Source organism: Saccoglossus kowalevskii, chromosome 14, assembly GCF_978046115.1.
Source record: "Saccoglossus kowalevskii chromosome 14, keSacKowa6.1, whole genome shotgun sequence".
In the NCBI taxonomy this organism is placed as follows: domain Eukaryota; kingdom Metazoa; phylum Hemichordata; class Enteropneusta; family Harrimaniidae; genus Saccoglossus; species Saccoglossus kowalevskii.
In genome coordinates, this window is record NC_140654.1 from 5,600,870 (window position 1) to 5,622,119 (window position 21,250).

Genomic DNA, 21,250 nt, shown 5'->3' on the forward strand with positions numbered 1-21,250 from the left:
GAACTAATGCTAGGTTTTGATTAGTTTTTGGTAATAATCCGTGGACACTAATTACCTAATTTGCATAATGATTAGTCAATTTTCGGTTTTTCCACTGATATCTCAAGTACTAATCATCACATTTCAATGAAACTTGGTACATAGATGTCATACGACACTGCACAGACCTGATAGTTTTTATGGTAATATCAGTACATATTAATTACCTAATTTGCATAATTAATTAATTTTCAGCATTTGATATAAGTAGTTAGCATTACATTTCAATGAAACTTGGTACTTACATACTCAAGGACTATGCAGAGATTGATTGTTTTCGATAAATATTTGTGCATATTAATCACCTAATTTGCATAATTAGTTAATTTTCAGCTTTTCCACGGGTATCTCAAGTACTAATCATCGCATTTCAATGAAACTTGGTACATAGATCCTTTAGGACTATGCAGAGACCTGATTAGTTTTAGGGTAAATAATTGTGCATATTAATTACCTAATTTGCATAATTAATTTTCAGCTTTTCTACTGATATCTAAAGTACTAATCATCACATTTCAATGAATCTAGAATTATGCAGACCCAATTAGTTTCCGGTAAATATTTGTGCATATTAATCACCTAATTTGCATAATTAACCAACTTTCACACTGATATCTCAGGTACTATACATCACATATCAATGAATGTACATGGATGCTGTAGGACAATAGACAGACCTGAATAATTGCGGGTTAAAATCTGTACATATTAATTACCTAATTTGCATAATTAACCAATTTTAAGCTTTCACACTGATATCTAAAGTACCGTAAAAACTCCAAAATTTCGACCGGTTTTAAATACTAGTAATTGGTGTTAGATATGTGACGTGTTTTTAGAGTCAAAATTAAGGTGCATTTTCGGACGGTCGAATTTTTCAGAATAGAAATCAGCAAATGAAAAAATGGGGATGATAGACAGTGTGCTTCATTAGTTTTTAAAAAATGCAATGTCCGTCAATTGACGTAAACTTCCTCATGTTTCACGGTAAAAGCAAAGGTCGTGGCCGAGTTGTAACTCAAAATCTAAACAAAGTCATCAATCAGTGAGTATTATGACAAGCAAAACAAAACATCAAGACGCGGAGAAGAGGTCAGCACAAAACTAATAGGTCAAAAGACAAAGCTGTCTCGCACTACCTAGAAAAACTTGCGAATGTTCGAAGTACAGGTACCCATTGGACAAAAGATGCATGGAAGTTTAGCAAACTATCTCCCCGACCCAGTGCAATGTATCCGGTTAGAATCAAAGCTCACGTGTCCCTTATTTGAGGGACCAAATTCTGCCGTAAATTCGCCCTTGGATTAAAAAATAAAATGGGATTTAAGAAAATAAAATGGGACTTTTAAGGTGTATTTTGGCGTCATTTTTCGGACATTTCAATCAATCCTGCCGGCTAAAATAGAGTCTAAGTTTTACCGTAATCATTGACGTCTGTCTATTCAAGAGTACACGTGTATGATTTTTATCGTGACTAGCGTGAGCGGGTAAGCTTCCTTTCGAGAATGAGCTGTTATCACTGTGAACAATGTTAAATTATTCTTCAGATGACCAGTTTATTTTTTAAAAACAACTAATTTTTTTATTTAAAAAAAATCATGCCGTTTTCGCATCAAAATCCAAGCCAAAACATCGTACTACAACACCAATCTCTTCCGCATTGCGTTCAATAACATTAACATATTTAAATAAGCTATGGTAATTTGAACACGTTGGCATCATCCAGCTTTTTGATTGGTTAATTAGCGATTTGACCTATTTGACCTAAGAGAACATGGCGGATATCCTACAGCATCAAACGTTTATACGAGACCGGAATCATTCGCTTACGATGAAACTAAGTTGACTTTTATTTGTATTTCATAACCATTCAACAAATTTATTTTGTGTACATTATTATAATCACTACTGAGTACAGTAATAATCAACAATTCAGAAACGCAGCATGCCGAGATTTTTGTGTTCGTTTTTATTTCAAACTTCGTTTATTTAGAATATATTTTCGTTACCAATAAAATAAAAATCTCTCAGTCAATCAGAAACCCGGATTCATGCCTTCGAGGAAGGTCCCGTTTGAACGCTCACATCGTTTTTTTTTTTCGTTTGTGGGAAAACTAAAACTGGTCGCAATTTTCGAATAAGAATGAGTCGGCAATTTTTAGTGGAATCGAAAATTTGGAGGTAAATAAAACACCGAAACCCGGCAAATAAATAGGCGATCGAATTTTTAGAGGGGTCGAAATTTTGGAGTTTTCACGGTTCTAATTATTCCATTTCAATGAAACTTAGTATAAAGATGCTCTAGGACAATGTACAAACCTAATTAGTTTGGGGTAAAAATCTGTTCATATTAATTCTCTAATAAGCATAATAATTCATAATTTTTTGGTTCTAATCACATTTCAATTAAACTTGGAGACATAGATTTTCTGTTACATTGCGCAGACCTCATTAGTTTTACACTCAAATCTGGTCATATTAATTTTCTGATTTGCATAATTAGTTTTCAGCTAAGTAATTTCGAATTATATTTAATGTGTCTCCAATACTCTCAGCACATGGGAGTTCTTTCTAAGCTTTCTTTGATTCTATATGCCATTGCAACAAATGTCAAATTTTGATGTATTAAGAAGGCTTAAAGGCCCAATTCACTTGCCCCGGGCAAGGGTGAATTGGAGGTGTGGTATTAATCACTTGCATCGCCTATGACGCATCCTGTTTCAGCGCTCCAACATCACGTGACTTTGATTGACAATAGTAATTATTCAAGATCAGTTGCGCGTCCCTTTCCCCGGTTCATGTTTTTTTACTTTTATCCGCCAAAATCTCAGCTCGTACACTATTTATTGTCATAAATACTACACACAGTCACTGCTGTGATATTCATAGTCACATGCATCCACTTTGGCATGACACATTAGACCTGTAAGTTTGAGAAAACGCGTTTTTACTGGAGCTTAGCTGGAGCTGTTTACTACAATGTGACAAGAAAGGAAATAATCCCTATTGTTTAGGAGCGTATTTACTGTATACCTGGGCCTTTAATTTGAATCAACCATCAGAAATCCCTATGTGTGATAAGACTTGATGCTCAATCACAATGAATGTTTAGTGGTCTTTGGTTATTTCTGACAGGATATCTTGTGAATATCACAATTATTTTAGGTGGCATATGGCACATATTACTTCAAATACAGCAACCCCATGCTAAATCACAGGTGTCGGGTTCCAAGCAAAAAAACATGACATTATTGAGGACAAGACAGTCTGGGTTACTTTCATCTAAAAATGTTGCTCAGATGGAAAAACAAATCCAAATGATGGACAATTTACATTGCAATTTGATAGGACTTAATGAAAACGGTACTAGCCGAAAAACATATTTCCTTTCAAAAACTATCGCTAAAATAGACATTTTTGGAAGCTATAAAATTACCTGCAACAAGGGGTCACTAATATCAGATTATTAAATCAAAATTCAATTATCCAAACTCTGTCACTCAACGGCTTTCCCCCAAAAAACAGCATTCTTTACTGAAAAAGATAAAAATATGGAAATAAACAAATTTCAGAGGTCCACTCATGATAGTATCAAGGCAATTGAGCTCTTAGTTTTCAAGGTCAAAAATAGCATTTTTTTTTACCAAAAGTGACAAAATAATAGACACCATATTCATCAGCAGCACTAACAATCAAGTGAATCTGGGCACAGTGTTGACATTTTTAATGCCATTCACACCATATTTTCAAAATGACCCGCTTCAAAGCAGTAAGTATATCATAATATGCAAATTTATTGCAACCTTTGTAAAACCAGAACAAAGTATACATTACTAAGCAACAAAATTAATTTTAGTAGCCCCTATATACATTAAATTAATTACATAGTTTATAGTAAAGTACAATAATGAATAGTTTCCTACAGCGCCCTCTAGTGGTGACACTTGCATACTCATCCCTAAATTACTGAATGTTAAATTGAAGTGCCAATTAAATCGAGAAGAAAAATTTGCTGTAATCAATAGTGCCCTCTAAAGTCAACTAAATCCTTCTCTCAGTCACTTTGTAACCTCATCACAACCTTAACTGCCAGAAGTCAAGAAAGTAGGCTGTGTTGCAGATGTTCATTTCAAAAACTTGAGGACACCCTAGTTTGTTATTAGTTATCGATTTGTCACGTCCCAACGCAACAAGCCTCACTTTTAAGTGCACTCTTAGTGTATGCATTAGAGGTACAGAAATATTTGGTTAACACCAGGAAACCTCGGTCATATTAAGACCATAGTTTTGTACTTCATTTCTGTTGCTTAAACAGACGCAATCATTTAACCATGTGTGTTAGATATGATGCTTTCCAAGTTAATCATCAGAAATCTTATCCCATTTATCCTCGCATCAAATCATGAAAATGTTACAATAAATGGCACATTTATTAGACAGGTCTTGCTGCGACAGTCATTTTACATACAATTGTAGGCCACAAATAAAAAGCTCAAATTACAAAAGTTTCGTCACTTTTCACAAAATAAACCCACAAAATTTGTTACATATATTGATCAAGATCTGTAGCCAATGGTGTTCATTTCATCCAAAATTTTCTGAGAAATTATAGAAAACAAAACATAAAATGGGCAAAATGTTGCACCAAGATTTTGACCGGTTAAGAAAGTTATGCCAAGAAAATAAAAATAACAAAACTTTTTTAAAAAGAAAATAATTACAATGACTGCTTGCTATTCATACATACATTTTTTTTTAAGAAATTATTTTAAAATCTGTATTTTGATTGAAAGATATGAAAAGTCTGATGAAATGGTACATTTACAGATATTGTTTTTAAAAGTACTGTTAATCTCTGCTGGATATGTTCATAATTCAATAAAATTTGATGGACTTTCAAATGAATATTGCTGTGACATTTTCATTAATACAATTTGGTGATTTTCCCAATATTCACAATTTTAGTTTCATACAGTATATGCAGAGAGCACTAACTATACTATTATTACAGTAATTCTCACTTAAATTCTTAAAATAGAAACTGCTTGCTAGTATTGTTAAATATGATCCATTTGAAAATGGTATTTGATACTTTTAGTTATTTTGAATAATTTCACTGCAGTCATGTAGTGTCAAATACTTTATTTTAACTGGAATTTGGTTATGCTGAAAAGACATTTTACTGTTTTGGGTGAAGTATATTTTCACTGATTTTGATATAAAACATAACAAACAAGTATTTTCACTGATTCATCTTTCAGCGAAAATAAATTCCAAGTGAAAATAAAGTATTTTACAGTACATGTGTAACATTCCAAAATAGTTATTTAATGTTTCAGCAAATGAAACAAATCTACAAGAAAAAACTTTCTGTGATTCCCAATACTACCCCCATTTCTGGAAATGGAATAATCCAAATACTCCTTTTTACAAAAGGTATACTGAACACATAATTGATTGCACGATATATAGTGAAAAATTAAATACTAATGTCAATAATAAGGAATCAATGAATGTTATACAATTGTTGGAAGAATACATCATAAAACTGGTTTACATTACTAAACCTCGTCACTATTAAACACATGGTACTGGCTTAATTATATTTTTTTTTAACAAACCACAAATAGAAATTGTTACTTACAGTAGGTCATGGGGCAATGATTTACAATAACATAGTTGAACTCTGGTGACCCTGCCCTTTGTTATATAATATTATTCCCTTTATCATAGTTCGTTTCAATATGAATATGCATTGTCATTAATTTTGAATACAAACAAGTTTTGGGGTTGACAGTGGGGAATCAGTCTACTGAATGTCCTTGATAGATGTAAATATCTTACAAAAACATTGGTGCCAAATTTGTTTAATTATTTTAAGGGACATAATTTCCAGCTTTATTCGAAGTAATTCAGATATTTTATTATAAAAAAAAATGCCTCATCTCAGAACAAAAGTGCTGCATTTAGACATGAATAGATTCATAAAACATGCAAGATAACAGAAAATCTTAGCTGGCTTTTGTCCTAGTATTTTGTATTAATGATTCACTGAGACGAATATGAACTGCCATATTATTACACCTCAAGCACTATAACTGGCATGTTTTGTATTGTTGTTGAACAAATACTATGAAATCTACATTATTACAATTGTGTATGCAACATGATCGAATATCAACTCAAAGCATGTGCATAGACAATAATGTTTATATGAAGCTGAAATGTTTAATTTATACCATCTATGTATTTCACTCATCGACATAGTCAACAATGGTTGCAATTCAATCAGTTCAATAGATCAGAGATGCAAACAACTATCAAGATCTCTTCAAGAACAAGACAGCCACAATTCTTGTTTTTTCCACCCTTAAAAAAAATGTTGTATTTTTTCCCACTGTTCCTAATACCTTAGACACAGGTCACGATAATAGTGGGTGCAGCAATGGTAGAAGAGAATGAAACACAATTTGAAGTGCACAATTCATCTTGACATTTCGCTGGTCATTTGCGTTAATTTTAACGTGACTGAGCTGTACATACTGAAATTTGATTGAATAAAGCCTTTCAATAATGTGCCTACTTAGGATTACATGTTTTCAAAGTAAGATGGAGTCAGTTCATAGCACAAATATATTAGAATGAATGCAAACTCCCTGAATAGTTGTTAATTTTCATTCTTGAAAACTCTGAAAACAATCATGGCAAGTAAAACTTTAGACAACCCCATTTGGTCAGCCAGTACAAACTTGATCTCTATTCCTCTGTCCAGAGGACAGGCAATTTGTACAATTTACCTGTTCTAGTTAAAACATGCTTTCTTGGTCAGCTGAACTAATTTTGATTTCTGGAGTCTGTTGAGGCAAGTTAACGACAATGACAATGTGAAAGATAATCACCTTTCCCATCTTTGATGAGCCTGCATAAAATAGTATCTCAAAATTACTTCATTTTCATACATAAACACAAACTTCAAATAGAAGACCATATAGTAAAATATTAAGGCATATCTAGCAGTCTTTAAATTATAAAATACTGACATCCCAATTTGTTTTAATAATAACATAATTCATTAATATGGCCACATCTGGAAGAACTAATTACTGATACGACTATTTTATCTAAAGAATCAAAGCTTTCAGCTGACACAGATCTCAATAAGAGAAAAACAATGAAAAATTAAAAATATCACAAAGTGGAGAAGCCTACTGCATAGAAAATAATTAGTGTACAGAGATATATTCCTTTGATCCATTGGTTAATTTAGAAACAAAATCTACAAAGTAGGCAAAAATGACCAATCAGAAAACCCGTTACAACCTACATTTCATGCAACAAAAAATAATTCTTTGTGCGTCTTGCTTTTAAATCCGCCATACAGAATTTTCCGATGCAAAAAGCCAATGAGATCACTGGTAATTGAGATAACCACAAGACATGTTTTATTCCTAGAGTGCATTCCATTCTCTTGTGGATGAAATGACAGGTGAAAATGGAACATAATTAGGGGGGCAAAAATACGTCTCTCACATCGAAATCTCGTTCGTTTCAAACGTCTATTTTAGAGAAAGCTCAGGTCTTTTTTTTTTTTAGAGAAAAATTACCATAATTGATATTAATTTTAAAGAGAAAATTTAATTCTTTACCTTTGATTGGTTGATAACAAGGTGTGCAAACAGTAATATGCTAAACACTGCTGATAGATTCAAATAGGCATTATATAAAGCATGAGAATATCTTCCTGAGTTTTATGACAACTGAACTCTACTGGTGCACATACAATTGGTCATCGCAAAATATACCAGCAGCAACTGGAATAATAATAAAACAACTTATATCTGTAAAATAATTTTCCTCTCTGACACACATACAGACAATTGCCTTGGTTGTTTTATTTCCAAACATTTTCAATCTAATTGATAACTTTGCATCTGAATTTCAACAAAAAATGGCCATGTTGAAATTATACACCTATCGTCCAACCCATCTAGAACTTTCACGTAATTCAACTTATTGAAACTAAAAACTATGTGAAGCCATCAAGATTAAAACGATATTGAATTGAGTATTAAGAGTATTGGCAACTAAATTATTTAAATTGTTTATAAATTAACATAATGTACATAAAAAAAAAATCACTTTACAAACTGCAGAACCAAGCTAATCACATTGTGTCTGAGTTTCAAACTTTAAAAGGTTGATCAATCAGGATTCACTATTGATAATATTCAACCAATGAGCTTCATTGTTTCAAACTTCAAAAGGTTGGCCAATAAGGATTCATCATACATAATATTCAACCAATCAGCTTAACTGCGAGTGTAATTTAGAATATATCAGGGCATGTAGAATAGTCTTTATCCCAATATTTCCCATTATAGATCCAGTCTGTAGAGCCTGTTTCAGGACTGACACCTTGGGTAAACCATTTTGGCACCCAGGTTTCTTTGTTCTTGTGCCGAATCTTTCGGGCTGCTCGCTGTTTTTCTTCTAGTCGATGTTTCTCGGATGATGCACCATCTGCAAGTAACATTTAGAAATTAACATTCAAATCTTACTTTTGATTATACCTGAAAATCTAAAAAAATATCATGAAAATTCCAACTGAGTTTATAGCCCATTCAACTGATCCAGCCCACAGCATTATTATTTACCCAGACTTTTCTTTGATTTGTATTCTTCATTCCTTCTGCTATAACTATAATATTCTCAACCCAAGTAATCTGTTGTATTTGTTTTGTATGCAAGTATGCTCAGAATAATAAATGTACAGATGATTTGTGAGTGTAATCATCAATACAAGTGCTGTCCAATCACCTGCAATATTTCATCAAAGACAAAACCATGATTTTCTCGACTTGTCAAAAATAATTTACTATGGCTGGGAGATAAAATTAGACACAAAAATCATGAATATTCTACCAAAACATCAAATTATCTTGCTATTTTTGGAACATAATTACAAAAAAATCTTAGACAAGCGAGTCTGAATGCATAAATAATTCCACAGACTGCCGTGTACTGGTTACACTAGTAACAGTTTTGAATAGTACCTACTTGACACGTTTGCACAGTTGATAAACGGTGTTACCAAATAATGTTAGCCATTTTGGTGCCTTTTCAACATGCTGAACATCACATGGTGGAGTACACGGGTGGCCTCTAACAGGAATGATCATGTAGGAATTTTATAGGCACAAACTAAGTTGTTGTGATACCAGATTTCTTTGTTTGTATATTAATTAGTCCTTGTTTAAACAAATTCCAGAAACCAATATTCTATGCTTGGACTAAAGTTTAACCTTTTCACCAGACTTGCCGAATTACTCGCCGAATTTTCTTTACTATTTCTGGAAATGAACCCCAATTGTTAAGCCAATTTTCAGTTTTTACATAAACAATTTTGCTATTTAGAGGGCGCACTGACTCATGAAGGATTAAAATATCTGGTATTACAAATCTTAATCAACTTACCAATGTCTCCATTTTCAAGCATTCGGAGATCAGGTCTGAGTCTGGAATCAGTGGTTGGAAGTCCTTTTTTTATATCGTCTTTCAGTTCATTCAAACTCATTGCAAAATATGTGAAATTGTAATACTGCAAAAAAATCAAATTCAATGTGAGGCCATATTAACTACCTTTCTACAAGTACAAAAAGAGTTCCCTTTGCATCAACACCCCTAACCCTACCCCCAGCGCCCCGATTTAATTGCATATGCCCCTCCTAAGGACACCTATAGTTATCTACAGGGGACATATACAATTGAATGGGTGGTATAATTATGGTAAGGGGTGCAAAAGAAACTTTCTGTAGATACTGTGATTATTTCACTGTCACTGTCTAAAAATTAGTGTTATTTTTAAGAGATTTATTTTAAACATGTAACAAACATTGTGTAATACTGTGCTTATCTCACCTGTACAGAGTCTTCCGGTCTTGGTGGTACTCTCCATAGAAAGTGAGACTCTGGGTTATCACTCAGCAATGTGTGGAAATGATTGTCAGTGGACATTGAGCTGTCCGTTTCATCATCTGTGGATGACTGATTATGACTGAAAAGTCCTGCGCAGAATGCTCCATGCTCATCTCCGATGCTTTCACTTGAAGACTAGAAACAAAACATATAGAAATGTTTCACTTATACAAATGTAATCAGGTACATATCTGTAACCATTACCAGTGTTCTCCCCAGGAATTTTAACCACTGTGGCGGCCTAATTTGCATATCATTTACATAGTAATAGAAATTGACCAAAACACATTTACACCCACACAATAAACAACATATATTTTTAAAAACAAAGTAGCAGATATTTATTTGCTTCACACAGTGTTATAAACACTTTTATTTTGGGCACTTTTGTAATAATAATGAGCTCCGTCACAGGGAAAATATTTTTTTTTTGGGTCAAAATATTACATTTCACAATTTAGAAGAGTTTGAATTTAAAAATGAAATATTCTCGAAATGCAAATGCTGCAGACTAAAAAGAAACAAATAAATTGTAAAAGGTTAAATGAAACTCATTTGAAACGTTTGAGCCAGGATTATGTTCACCACTTTCATGATCTTATTTACTACAAAATTCTCCTTCAAAAAATCGACCATGTAGTTATTTGGCGGATTGGGGGTTATTATTCCGACCATCAGCTTCTAACGTTTACATTTACAGTAAATGAACGAACAAATAACACTTCCAATTTATAAGAAAAAAGCTAGTTTTATCGGGAGAAATTATTTTTGATCACTCGATCACTTCGGTGAAAAACACAGACCGCCATGATAGTTATGACGCATTAGTTGACCGGCATGTGTCCTTTGACCCGGTGGGTCAAAAACGCCATTTACCAATCAGAATGCCGCATGGTAATGCCGGTAGAACCCAAAGTTTTCCGAATGATCGTGATCATAAAAATTACATTGCGGAAGTAAAGCGATGTCGTAGCACGATGTGTTGGTATGAATTTCAGATGAAAACTGCATGATGGTTTTCCAAAGAGGTGATTAGAAATTTTTAAAAGGTAAAAAAAAGTCTTGAAAGAAGAGATTTTACATAATTCACGATGATAACAGTTGAAATGTATTTTACCCAATCACGCAATAAACATGTTTTTTTTTTCTTGAGTAGCGTAAACAGATCGTGAACTCTGCTTTGCCCATGTTATATCGAGTGGAATTGATTTTGAAAGAATTTTAGATTTCAATCTGAAGACTGCGTCCATCGTCAGAAAGTATTTACTTACAAACAAAGAGGTGCTAATTTTACAAAATTGACTTGTATTGTTCAAAGCCGCTACCACATCACGTGACTATGTCTATTGTTTACAAATTATTATCAACGACTGGCCGGATGCGTGTCGGTCAGTACGCAAGTATAATAACAATAGTCGGAAGCGTTTCCGTGGTGGTCGCTAATTTTGAGTGCCGGTCAGGCCGACCAGCGTGACGAGATCCCCCAAAGAAAAAAAGCACTGTGGCGGTCTTGCTAATCACCGTGGCGGTGTCAGACCGGTGTGGCGGCAAATCGAAGCACTGTGGCGGGACCGCCACGCTGTTTACATCCTGGGGAGAACACGGTGAAGTTTTAAGCATGGCGGTCCGAGCCCAAGCGTGGCGGCCGGGTCGCCAAGCATGGCAGTGCCGCCATGCTTTGTTCTATGTGGGGAGAACACTGCATTACTTTATTCATCAAGTACATAATAAATGCAGTAGACAAATACATTTGATGCTCATTAGTTTATTCATATTCAAACGGAAGCCGAAAATGCAAAAAATGCAAGCTGATTCGTTTAAGGCCTCATTTCAGTTAGTATTCATTTATTAAACAAATAGGTTTCACAAACTCATTTTCCGGTTTCTTTATCTGACTCTGCCTTTTTGAGTGATCATTAGCTATAGCATAACATGGCTTGTTGAATTGTTGCAATCTTGCAAGGCTGATTTATTTGTGGCTGATTGGCTAAAGCTGTTTTTAGCAACCCCCCCCCCCCCCACATGACATTTGAACTTGAATAACAGGTTTTTCTTGTTTCTGTTTTTATTTTTGGTCATTTCACTGTTAGCTAACTGCGCTAAATGACCAAATTACCTTCCTGTTGCACTAAAAATGACGTTGAAGTATGATGCATCATAGGATTAAAATCGCCACCTTGTTGTAGATGAAAACAAAATGTAATTTAACATTCAAACTCACCTACATATACTTGATCGCCATATTTTTTTATGTCCAAATTGTGATTTAGCACTAAATTTATTTAGTTTTCTATTGGCTATAGGTTTTGATCAAAAATATTTTGAAAAATAATGTGGATGTTATTTTGTGAACAATGCAACCTACAAACCTTATCAACAGATGGTGTTTCTTTTTTAGCTTGGGCAGCATGTCCTCGTCGATGACTCCGGCTTCTCCTTTCTTCTTTTTCATGTTTCTTTATCCTGTCGTAGGTGCCCGTGTCAATTGAATAAAGATAGTCTGTCCACTTTCCAAATAACACAAGTTTCTTTTGTTTCCTGAAAAACAAATGCAAATTTATTTAAGACAAAAGACTTTGGAATGATCCTTTTTGGGGTTCATTGACCACGGGCAATTGATATGGGATTTCTGTAAATATATGACATGTGCGTCACATTTTTCTTGATTCTTTGAATATTTTATTAACATAATTCCTGCACCAAGCACCCATTTTTCATAAAAAGACATTGACTCTCCTTAGATGTCACTCACAACGTAGGTCTCTAAAATTAATACACAGAAACTTACTTGCGATCTATAATATAGCCATCAACTCGATGCAGCTCTCTCCCAAACCATCCACTCGGTTTAAAGTTGATAACAGCTCGGTCTCCAGTCTTGTGGTTGGTCACCTCCATCTGCCCATACTGTTCAAACCATAGCTTTCCAACAATGATGTTATGAACACAGTTGTTGACATTTTGCCATGTGTAAACTTCGCCATGCCTGGAAATAGCAAATATGATGTGCTCAAGCTTCTAATATATTATTGTGTCAGTAGAATGCCTCAAGAAAATGTTTTGTTTTGATTGAAAGTATTTTAATATAACAATATGAAATCTACATAGTTTCATATTCATTGATGAGATGGAGGGTAAGATGTAGTCAGACACACCATGGAACTATAAACCCCAGGAAGAACAACGAAACTAAGAGGATTAAAAAAACCTTTGTCTTAGTTTATCTTACAGTGCTTTCGCTTTTGTTTCCACGACATTAGTCATACTCCATGTTAGTTGCCGCCGATACGCCCGTATCAACCGCTTTGCTGAAAACGGAAAACTTGAAAAAAAAATTTCATATCTGCGCAGTAAAATATTTCGTTCACTACGCATGCGCAAACAAGACGGTCTGCAGGGTGACCTTCAGTGTACCGGAAATCATGCAACGGGTCGGAGTTTTAGCGAGTTTTCATAATTTTTAATGTCGTTTTTAGATTACTTCTTGTTTTTTTCAACCCTCGAAAAAATAAGGTTGCGAAAGTTTGCGAAACATGGGGTTTGGTGAGCTGTTTGTTGTTGAGATATCCCGACTAATTCCGTGTTTCCCTTCAATCGCCAGAAGTGGCAATGTGTTTTTTTTTCCCGTTGAATGTTGATCATTTATCAGTGTTTTTGTCTTGGCGCCATTGTTTTTTTTATGCTATAACCGGAACAACTCGGTCACGTGATCTCCCGGAGTCGTCCGATTGACTCCGAAAATGACCGATAGTCGGAGATAAACGTTCATTTGCGTAAATCGGCTTATTTTTTAATGCGACAAAATAAACAGTCAAAATAAACATTCGACATCGCGGCAACTATCATAGTTCAAAGGAAACGAAGTGGTTGTTCTTCCTGGGGTTTATAGTTCCATGGACACACTAAGAAGAGCGAAACTCAGAAAGCAACATGACACTGTGACACTGATTATCGTAATAGCCTTGTCTTTTGAAAATAGCCTGGAATAATAATAATAATAACTCTATTTAATTAAGCGCAACAATTCCATGGAAGCTAACACGAGTCTCCTAAACACAGTACCAAGAGTGATTAGGGGAGCTGTCTCTTTAAAATAATATGGCCGGAAATTTAGCTCTTCTGGGTCTTGATTTGGGTGAGTGAAGAGATCACTCAAACACAAACTAAAGTGATCCTTGTTAAACATTGGTACAGGTAATCTGGTTCTGTACAAACAAACAAATATGGTAATGAGCAATGCAATATGGGTGAGTGAAGAGATCACTCAAACACAAACTAAAGTGATCCTTGTTAAACATTGGTACAGGTAATCTGGTTCTGTACAAACAAACAAATATGGTAATGAGCAATGCAATATGGGTAATTAATTGCCAGGTCTGTTTAGGTGTTAATTGGAGGTACTTTTGATTTCATCTAAAAAAATTCATAGACATACTTGATTAATCAACTTACCTCGTCAATTCAACTGATATTAATCCCTTAGGCTGTATTTCAACACTTTTGCCCCAGAATTTAAGCTTTGGGTGCACAGAACCATGGAAATTCCAGTTGGGTGAATCAGCGTAGAAAGCGCTAACAGGAGGATGATGACTGACTTGTTCTGCAATCAACCGAAAGCCCATGTCTTTCCTGTGGAGATAAAATGATTTAAATCAAACATATCCTGCCGAAAATATGTTAGGTTTTTTTTTTTTTAAGAATTTGTCCAAAGGATTCATTTACATTATATCTCTAAACTTCAGAAATCTTACCTGACAAATTCATATGTTTCTCCAAGTAAGGGGTTAAATGGTTTTTGCACCCTGTCTAAATTTGAAGCACATGCCACAGTGGCAAATGCAGCTACATACTGTAAAAAAAAAAATATGAAAAGTGTAAGAAACATGCCATGCACATATGCAAAAACACACTGCTGCCCCAAGACAGCCTTTAAGGTAGTTCACTACCATTAAAAAAAAGAGAAAAAAAAATTATCACAGTAAATCATTAATGAGTTGTTCTGTGATGAATCCCATTCATGCTTTTACAGAGAAAGAATGTGTTTTCGAGAAAACATATGCAAATTAATCCAAAAAGCAGCCATTTTGGAACATTTTCCAATAACAATATTCAAAATTTTTCGTGACAGTCATATGTTGCCCTAATAAAAAAAAATTGAGATATGATGGAATGTTTATGCTATGGGAACCGATTTTCAAAATGAAGAAAACATAGTTTGATTAACCTATATTACACAAACCCCTTACTGAATTTCAAAGAATTTCTGAGTATGTATATTTAATGGTAGCAAACTACCTTAAAGTTACATTTTAATGACAGATATTTATTCTCAACATAAAATACCCAAAACAGCAGGAATAGAATTTTGTTGCACAGAGCGCTCAGCAAGCCAGTCATCTTAATTAATACAATACTTTCACCATCCACCATCATGCACAGAAATCAACAACCATGTATAAAAAGATGTGTTGAAGAATAACTTTTTGAATTTTGGGATTTTGAAATTAAAAAGATTATCTTCAACTCCTTTAATTTTTGTGAATGTTGCAAATCACCAACTAATTTGAAAAGCAAAATTAGCTACTGAAAGCCTTATTATGGGAACCAAATATTTTTTTTTTCAAAATTACCAGCAGTTTAGTTAGGAGACTTATTTTGGAAAATAGTAGCCCTTAGACTACTGTTAATTCAGAGCCCCACTGATGAATGTCTAATTTCTATAACTTGCATTGCCTGCTGAAAGCCTCCACAGATATGCCGAATGAGAAAAAACTGGGTAAGCAGGCAATGAGGTAAATAAAAACACATGATCAAGTTTCAAAAACAAACCAGATTAGACACAACTAAAAGATGAGATCAGGCATGCAGTTGAAAGCAAAAATATATATACATTGCTATCTTATAGATATCGACAAGATATCGATAAGATTCAAAAAATATAAATTACATGTTGTAAAATACTTTATTTTAGCTGGAATTAATTTTCACTGAAAAGAATCTTTGGGTGTTTTGTATGGAATTTATTTTCACTGATGTTTGACGAGTTGAATGTAAAATATAGGAAAAAAGGTATATTCGCTGAATTTTATTTTCACTAAATCATTTCTTCAGTGAAAATAGCGAAAATTAATTCCAAGCGAAAATAAAGTATTTTACAGTATCACAGCATTTTGTGTTCCAATTTATGGGCAATTATATATGCTTATATGGAAACCATACATTTAGGAAAAAAGCATATATAAATAGCCTCAGATAAGAATACATCTCTACAATCGTATTATATATCAAGCATGGTGCAGACATTTAAATAGACATAAGCATAGCATGTGTTCGGATGGTGATGTATTAGCAACAGAGGTCTCACAAAAACTTGTTTGGTTTAAAAAATAATATGTGATTAAATCAGCAATGACAAGAAGCCAGGTTTTGCCAGACTCATTGCCGACATAAACTCCTAGTACGTGATTTAAACTAGACTTCCTGTAACGGCAAGCGGACGTGAATTTTGTCAAAATCAGCTTATATGTAATCTCCTAGTAAGTAATTAACCAGAACAGGCCATCAATGGAAAGCGACCAAGTATTTTGCCATCCTTGTATGTGATTTAACTGCACGACAATTAAGTAAAGGAAAGTGACTGGGTATTCTGCCGTACCATACTGTACTGGTCTCCTGCATAAATGTTTACCCCTAGTATACGATTAAAGCTAGACTGCCTGTAATAGCAAGCAACTGGGTATTTTTGACATGCTCGTTTAAAGTCACATTCTAGGGGTTGAGGCATTGCAAATGGAGTGGGTACCATTGTATTTCTAATGTGTTGAAGTGGCTAACATAGAAATTTCATTATATTAATTTTTCTAAAATAATTCCTGTGACTAGGCATTTGAAAGTCCAAAGAAATACTTGAAAAGAAAAACTAATTAAAGAATTTTAGTTATAAGTATTTTCAATTTGAAATAATGACAAAGTCGCTGTTTACATGAAAACAATTTCATATATCCCCAGTTTATTAAATTTCTGTCATAACCTATCGCTAAGAACAATAAAGAATTTTCAGTGCTTTTAATCTGTTTTCATCTATTAGCAGTTTTAATCCTGAAATAACGAACTGACACCAAACTGACATCATAGATACGATAGATAAATCATGTATGACCGGCCACTGGTAGCATAGTGGTTGTCCATCAGACTCATGATCGGTAGACCCAAGTTCAAATCCAACCTTATAAAGCTGAACATCAAAGGGTCGACCCCTACCTTGGGTGAGTGTGCCACAGACTCATTGGAAAGGCCAATTCCACTGGCCGAGATTCGGTCACTAACGAATGCGACTTTGGGGGAACCTTGATTAAGGTCCGCAGGTGCTTGTGTTCGACCGAGCCTGGTTGACCGCAGGATAGGACAGTTGATAGGAAGATGGCCACACAGCCCTGATAAATCATGTATGACAGTTATGTGTTGTAACCATCAGTGACCATGATTTATTATACTGGTAACACTGTCATTGTTAATGTCCAGTAAATGCTATTAATAAAGCTGGCAATGATTTGCACACATCCTAAATATAGAACTCTCATTGGCCCATTGAAGACAACTGGGGAACGAATAATAATCGTGTAAAGGATATCTAATCTTCAGTTTCTCAAATAAAGTGTGTCAGTTCTGTGGCAATCTTTTTTAAGGATTGACACATTTGCTGTTTTACACTATGAAATGCACCTTATTTCAATAGAAATAGCTTGCAAAAATGCAAGAGAAGATAATAACACTAGTGGAATTATGTCTGCTTTTCTGTGTATTGTATTTTAGCTGCGAAATATGGCACAAATTACGTGAGAAAAGTTTTTGTTTGATACAAATGTCTTCTCTGTCTACCTTATTCCCAGGATGTGATGCACAAACAGAGACATTTTCCAGTTGATATTGAGAATCGGGGATTTTCCATTCATTGCAAGATTTTATGTACATGTATTGGATAGAGGGTGCAAACTGAACGTCTTCCTCAAAAATTGAATAATTTGATTTTGAAAACTGTTTTATCTGAATTATCACATATGAACAAATCTGCAAAAGTCACTATGACTCTTGGTTTTAGAACCCCGAGTGAAATGTTCAAATACAATATTTTGTGATTTTCATTATTTCATTGATTTTTGTGCAATTCAATCAAATTTGTCTCTTGCAAAAAAAGAAATAGAAAAATATATACCTCTAATCTTTTAATTGGATCTTGGCAGGCATCAGCTTTATCAAGTAAATGTATATGTTCTAGGTACTCGCACATCCTCTGCAGAAATGTGAGTGGTTCATTAAATACAACTGGCATGGTGATTTTAGACAACTCCTTTCCTATACATTGTTTCAATATAGTCCACAAACTAAAGTGATCCTTGTTGAACATTGGTACAGGTAATCTGGTTCTGTACAAACAAACAAATATGGTAATGAGCAATGCATTGTGGGTAATTAATCCTAAAGTACACATCTATTACCAGTGTGCTGATATGCACTATTTGCACTTACAATGTGTTATGGGTATATTATAGAAATAATTTACATAAGTTTCATAAAATCCTAATTTCTCCCACAAAACATTTCAGGTAATTTAAGCAAATTACTTTTATATACATCAAGAAAGTTGGATACCCATACCCACTGTGATTTCACAATGCATTATGGGTAATATATGTAATTTGTTCATGTATGTTGAAAACAATGAGAAGTTGCACCAATTACTAGTATGTGTATCCACAAGGCATTATGGGTAATATACCTTGAAACCAAATTACATACCGATATCCACTATGTGCCCCCACACAGGTAGCAACCGCTCCATTTTCTGAATTATCGTTCATTTCTCTTGGCGGTGATTTTGTCGGTGAGTGGGAAGATTCCCCTTCTGAAATTCGCAAACTATGAAATGAATCTAAAGTACTAAAGTCCTCTTCCATTATGTCACCATGACTACTGCTATCACTCAACTCAGCAGCATCAAAGAACTCATCATCACTGATTGCGTCTACGTAGTGGGAACTCGTCACGGAAAAAGTAGGGGAAATTGATCGCTGAAGTTCGTGATGCTCTGTGGCAAGTATATGCAATGCGTCTTGTAGTACTCTGCACTTTTCTGCTTCTTGTTGTAGTTGGACTTTACGCACCTGGAAAAACAAAATTTAAAATGAATTTAAAATTTGAAACCTAAGATATGTATATCAGCTCTTGGACTATAGACAAATATTTGCTGTTACTATTAGTAGCACTATATAATAAAAAAAGTGTTTCTAGATATGATCAAGCATGCAATAATAAATGCAATTTAGGATTTGTGTGCACTTCTGTTATACACAAACCATCTATTCTGAGATACATAGGAAACATAATTAAATTAAAAATTGGCCTTTAACCTTTTCCTCACCAGACTTTCTCGTCCAAATATTTCTCCACTTTTTTTTTTATATTCTTCAATATTTCTGGAAATGAACCCTAATTTTGGAGCCAACAGACAAAATTTTCAGATTTTACTCCAAAAATGTGGCTATTTTTGACCCAATCTTCTGAAGGAGTGCAGACTATAAACTAGACTACTTTCTGAATTTGTGATGAAAGAGGAAACTGGTGGTGTAAAGGTCAACAAATATGTTCAAAATATTACAAATAATCAGGTATTCATCATTTTAAATACGACTCATTTATTATTAGGCAGGTACGATATAATATACCGTATTTGTTCTATTAGTAGTACATGTGCAAGTTACATTTTAATGATTCAGTAATACATCAAGTTGTCACGTACATGTAACTGGAAGGATACAATAGATAAGTGTTCTTTCCGTATACGTAACGTTGTAGGGATCAATAAAGCACTGCTAACTGTCCCTATTCCTTCTCCTTGAAAGAATTTGCTATAGCCCAGAAACATTCCGATTTATTAGAACAGTTACCAGACACAATAGATATTTAAAGAAACAAAGAAATTCAGAATAGCTAAGCAAAGCAAGCTGAGTGATTTCTTTAGTAGGAAATGAGACTCAAACTGCTGCTGAACATCAACTTTACTGTACAAATCTTCAAATAATTTTCATACTAGTCATTATTGTGCAATGATAGATTTTTTGTGAAATGATTTTAGTTTACATAATACAATTTAAAATCAACATTTTTATTTGTAATAAAGTGTTTGGATACTGTGTACAGTAGTGTAATAGTGTTTCAAATGGGGTTGCGAGATCCGTTTTAATACATTCAGTGCCTAATTAATATTCATGAGTAAATTAGTGAACCTGTATAGAAAGGCCACCTGTCTATAAAGGCCAAAATTTCAAAGTCCCTTGGGTGGCTGCTATAGACAGGTTTGACTGTATGTATATGCACTTCTAACTTAATCAGTATGGTAATCTTAGCAACCAGAAAACCAGCTTTATTATTGGTTCAGCAGATGACAGAACAGTGAGGTTAATTTGGTAACAAATCGTGCATACACTATGTGTTTACTACAATAAACAGTGCCCCCCACACTTATTTATCTTGCCAATACCAGTAGCATCTATTGACATGCACATGTGCTTCAGTCAGAAATACAGATATTTCATTTTTCTCGCTGTTTGATGTCAAAGTACAACAGCAGCAGCCATAGCTGGAGTTAGGATTAAAAAAACGGGATGGTGCTTGTGGTATAGTGTTAGATTGAGGAAATACAGTATAAAGTTGTAATTTTACAACAATATCAAATGCAATTATTGGCTTAACTTCCTACAAATAAGTTATAGAATTATATGGTGTACTATATTAGCAAATTAAAACATGTAACTACCCACTAGGATGAAAAACTAGTGAATTTGCTGAAATATTATAACACAGAAACCCTCAAATGAGTAATCTGTAGGGATGAGACTGAAATTTCCATAAAGATCTTGTTGTGAGCGAAATAACCATGCTACTTGTCCTTCAGTGTTACAATCTTTCTGGGCAATCATGTTCCCCTGAACATAGTTCGTTCATTCTCAGCGAGATCTTGTCTGCCATTTGCATCAAAGATCAGCTAATAGTACATCGCTAATGACAGGAGTAATACGGTATTCAACGTTGTAGACACCGATGACAGGAATAATATGGTATTCAACGTTGTGAACACCGATGACAAGAGTAATACGGTACTCAACATTGTAGACACCGATGACAGGAGTAAAACGGTATTCAACGTTGTAGACACCGATGACAGGAATAATACAGTATT

At 34.2% G+C, this 21,250-nt stretch overlaps 1 protein-coding gene across 2 annotated transcripts in view; it reads right to left on the reverse strand.

Annotated features, from left to right (window-relative positions):
- Positions 1 to 3,813: 3,813 nt before the first annotated feature.
- LOC100374835 (oxysterol-binding protein-related protein 2-like) overlaps positions 3,814 to 21,250 on the reverse strand; it is a 92,608-nt gene continuing 75,171 nt past the window's right edge. For both annotated transcript variants that reach the window (XM_006818924.3, XM_085507837.1), the window contains 9 exons: positions 18,811 to 19,175; positions 18,227 to 18,437; positions 14,766 to 14,863; positions 14,467 to 14,643; positions 12,803 to 13,000; positions 12,384 to 12,552; positions 9,958 to 10,149; positions 9,514 to 9,637; positions 3,814 to 8,559 (listed from right to left, as the gene is read on the reverse strand). In XM_006818924.3, the coding sequence (XP_006818987.1) occupies positions 8,366 to 8,559; positions 9,514 to 9,637; positions 9,958 to 10,149; positions 12,384 to 12,552; positions 12,803 to 13,000; positions 14,467 to 14,643; positions 14,766 to 14,863; positions 18,227 to 18,437; positions 18,811 to 19,175 (1,728 nt within the window). In that variant the 3' untranslated portion in view covers positions 3,814 to 8,365. The remainder of the gene's footprint in view (positions 8,560 to 9,513; positions 9,638 to 9,957; positions 10,150 to 12,383; positions 12,553 to 12,802; positions 13,001 to 14,466; positions 14,644 to 14,765; positions 14,864 to 18,226; positions 18,438 to 18,810; positions 19,176 to 21,250) is intronic.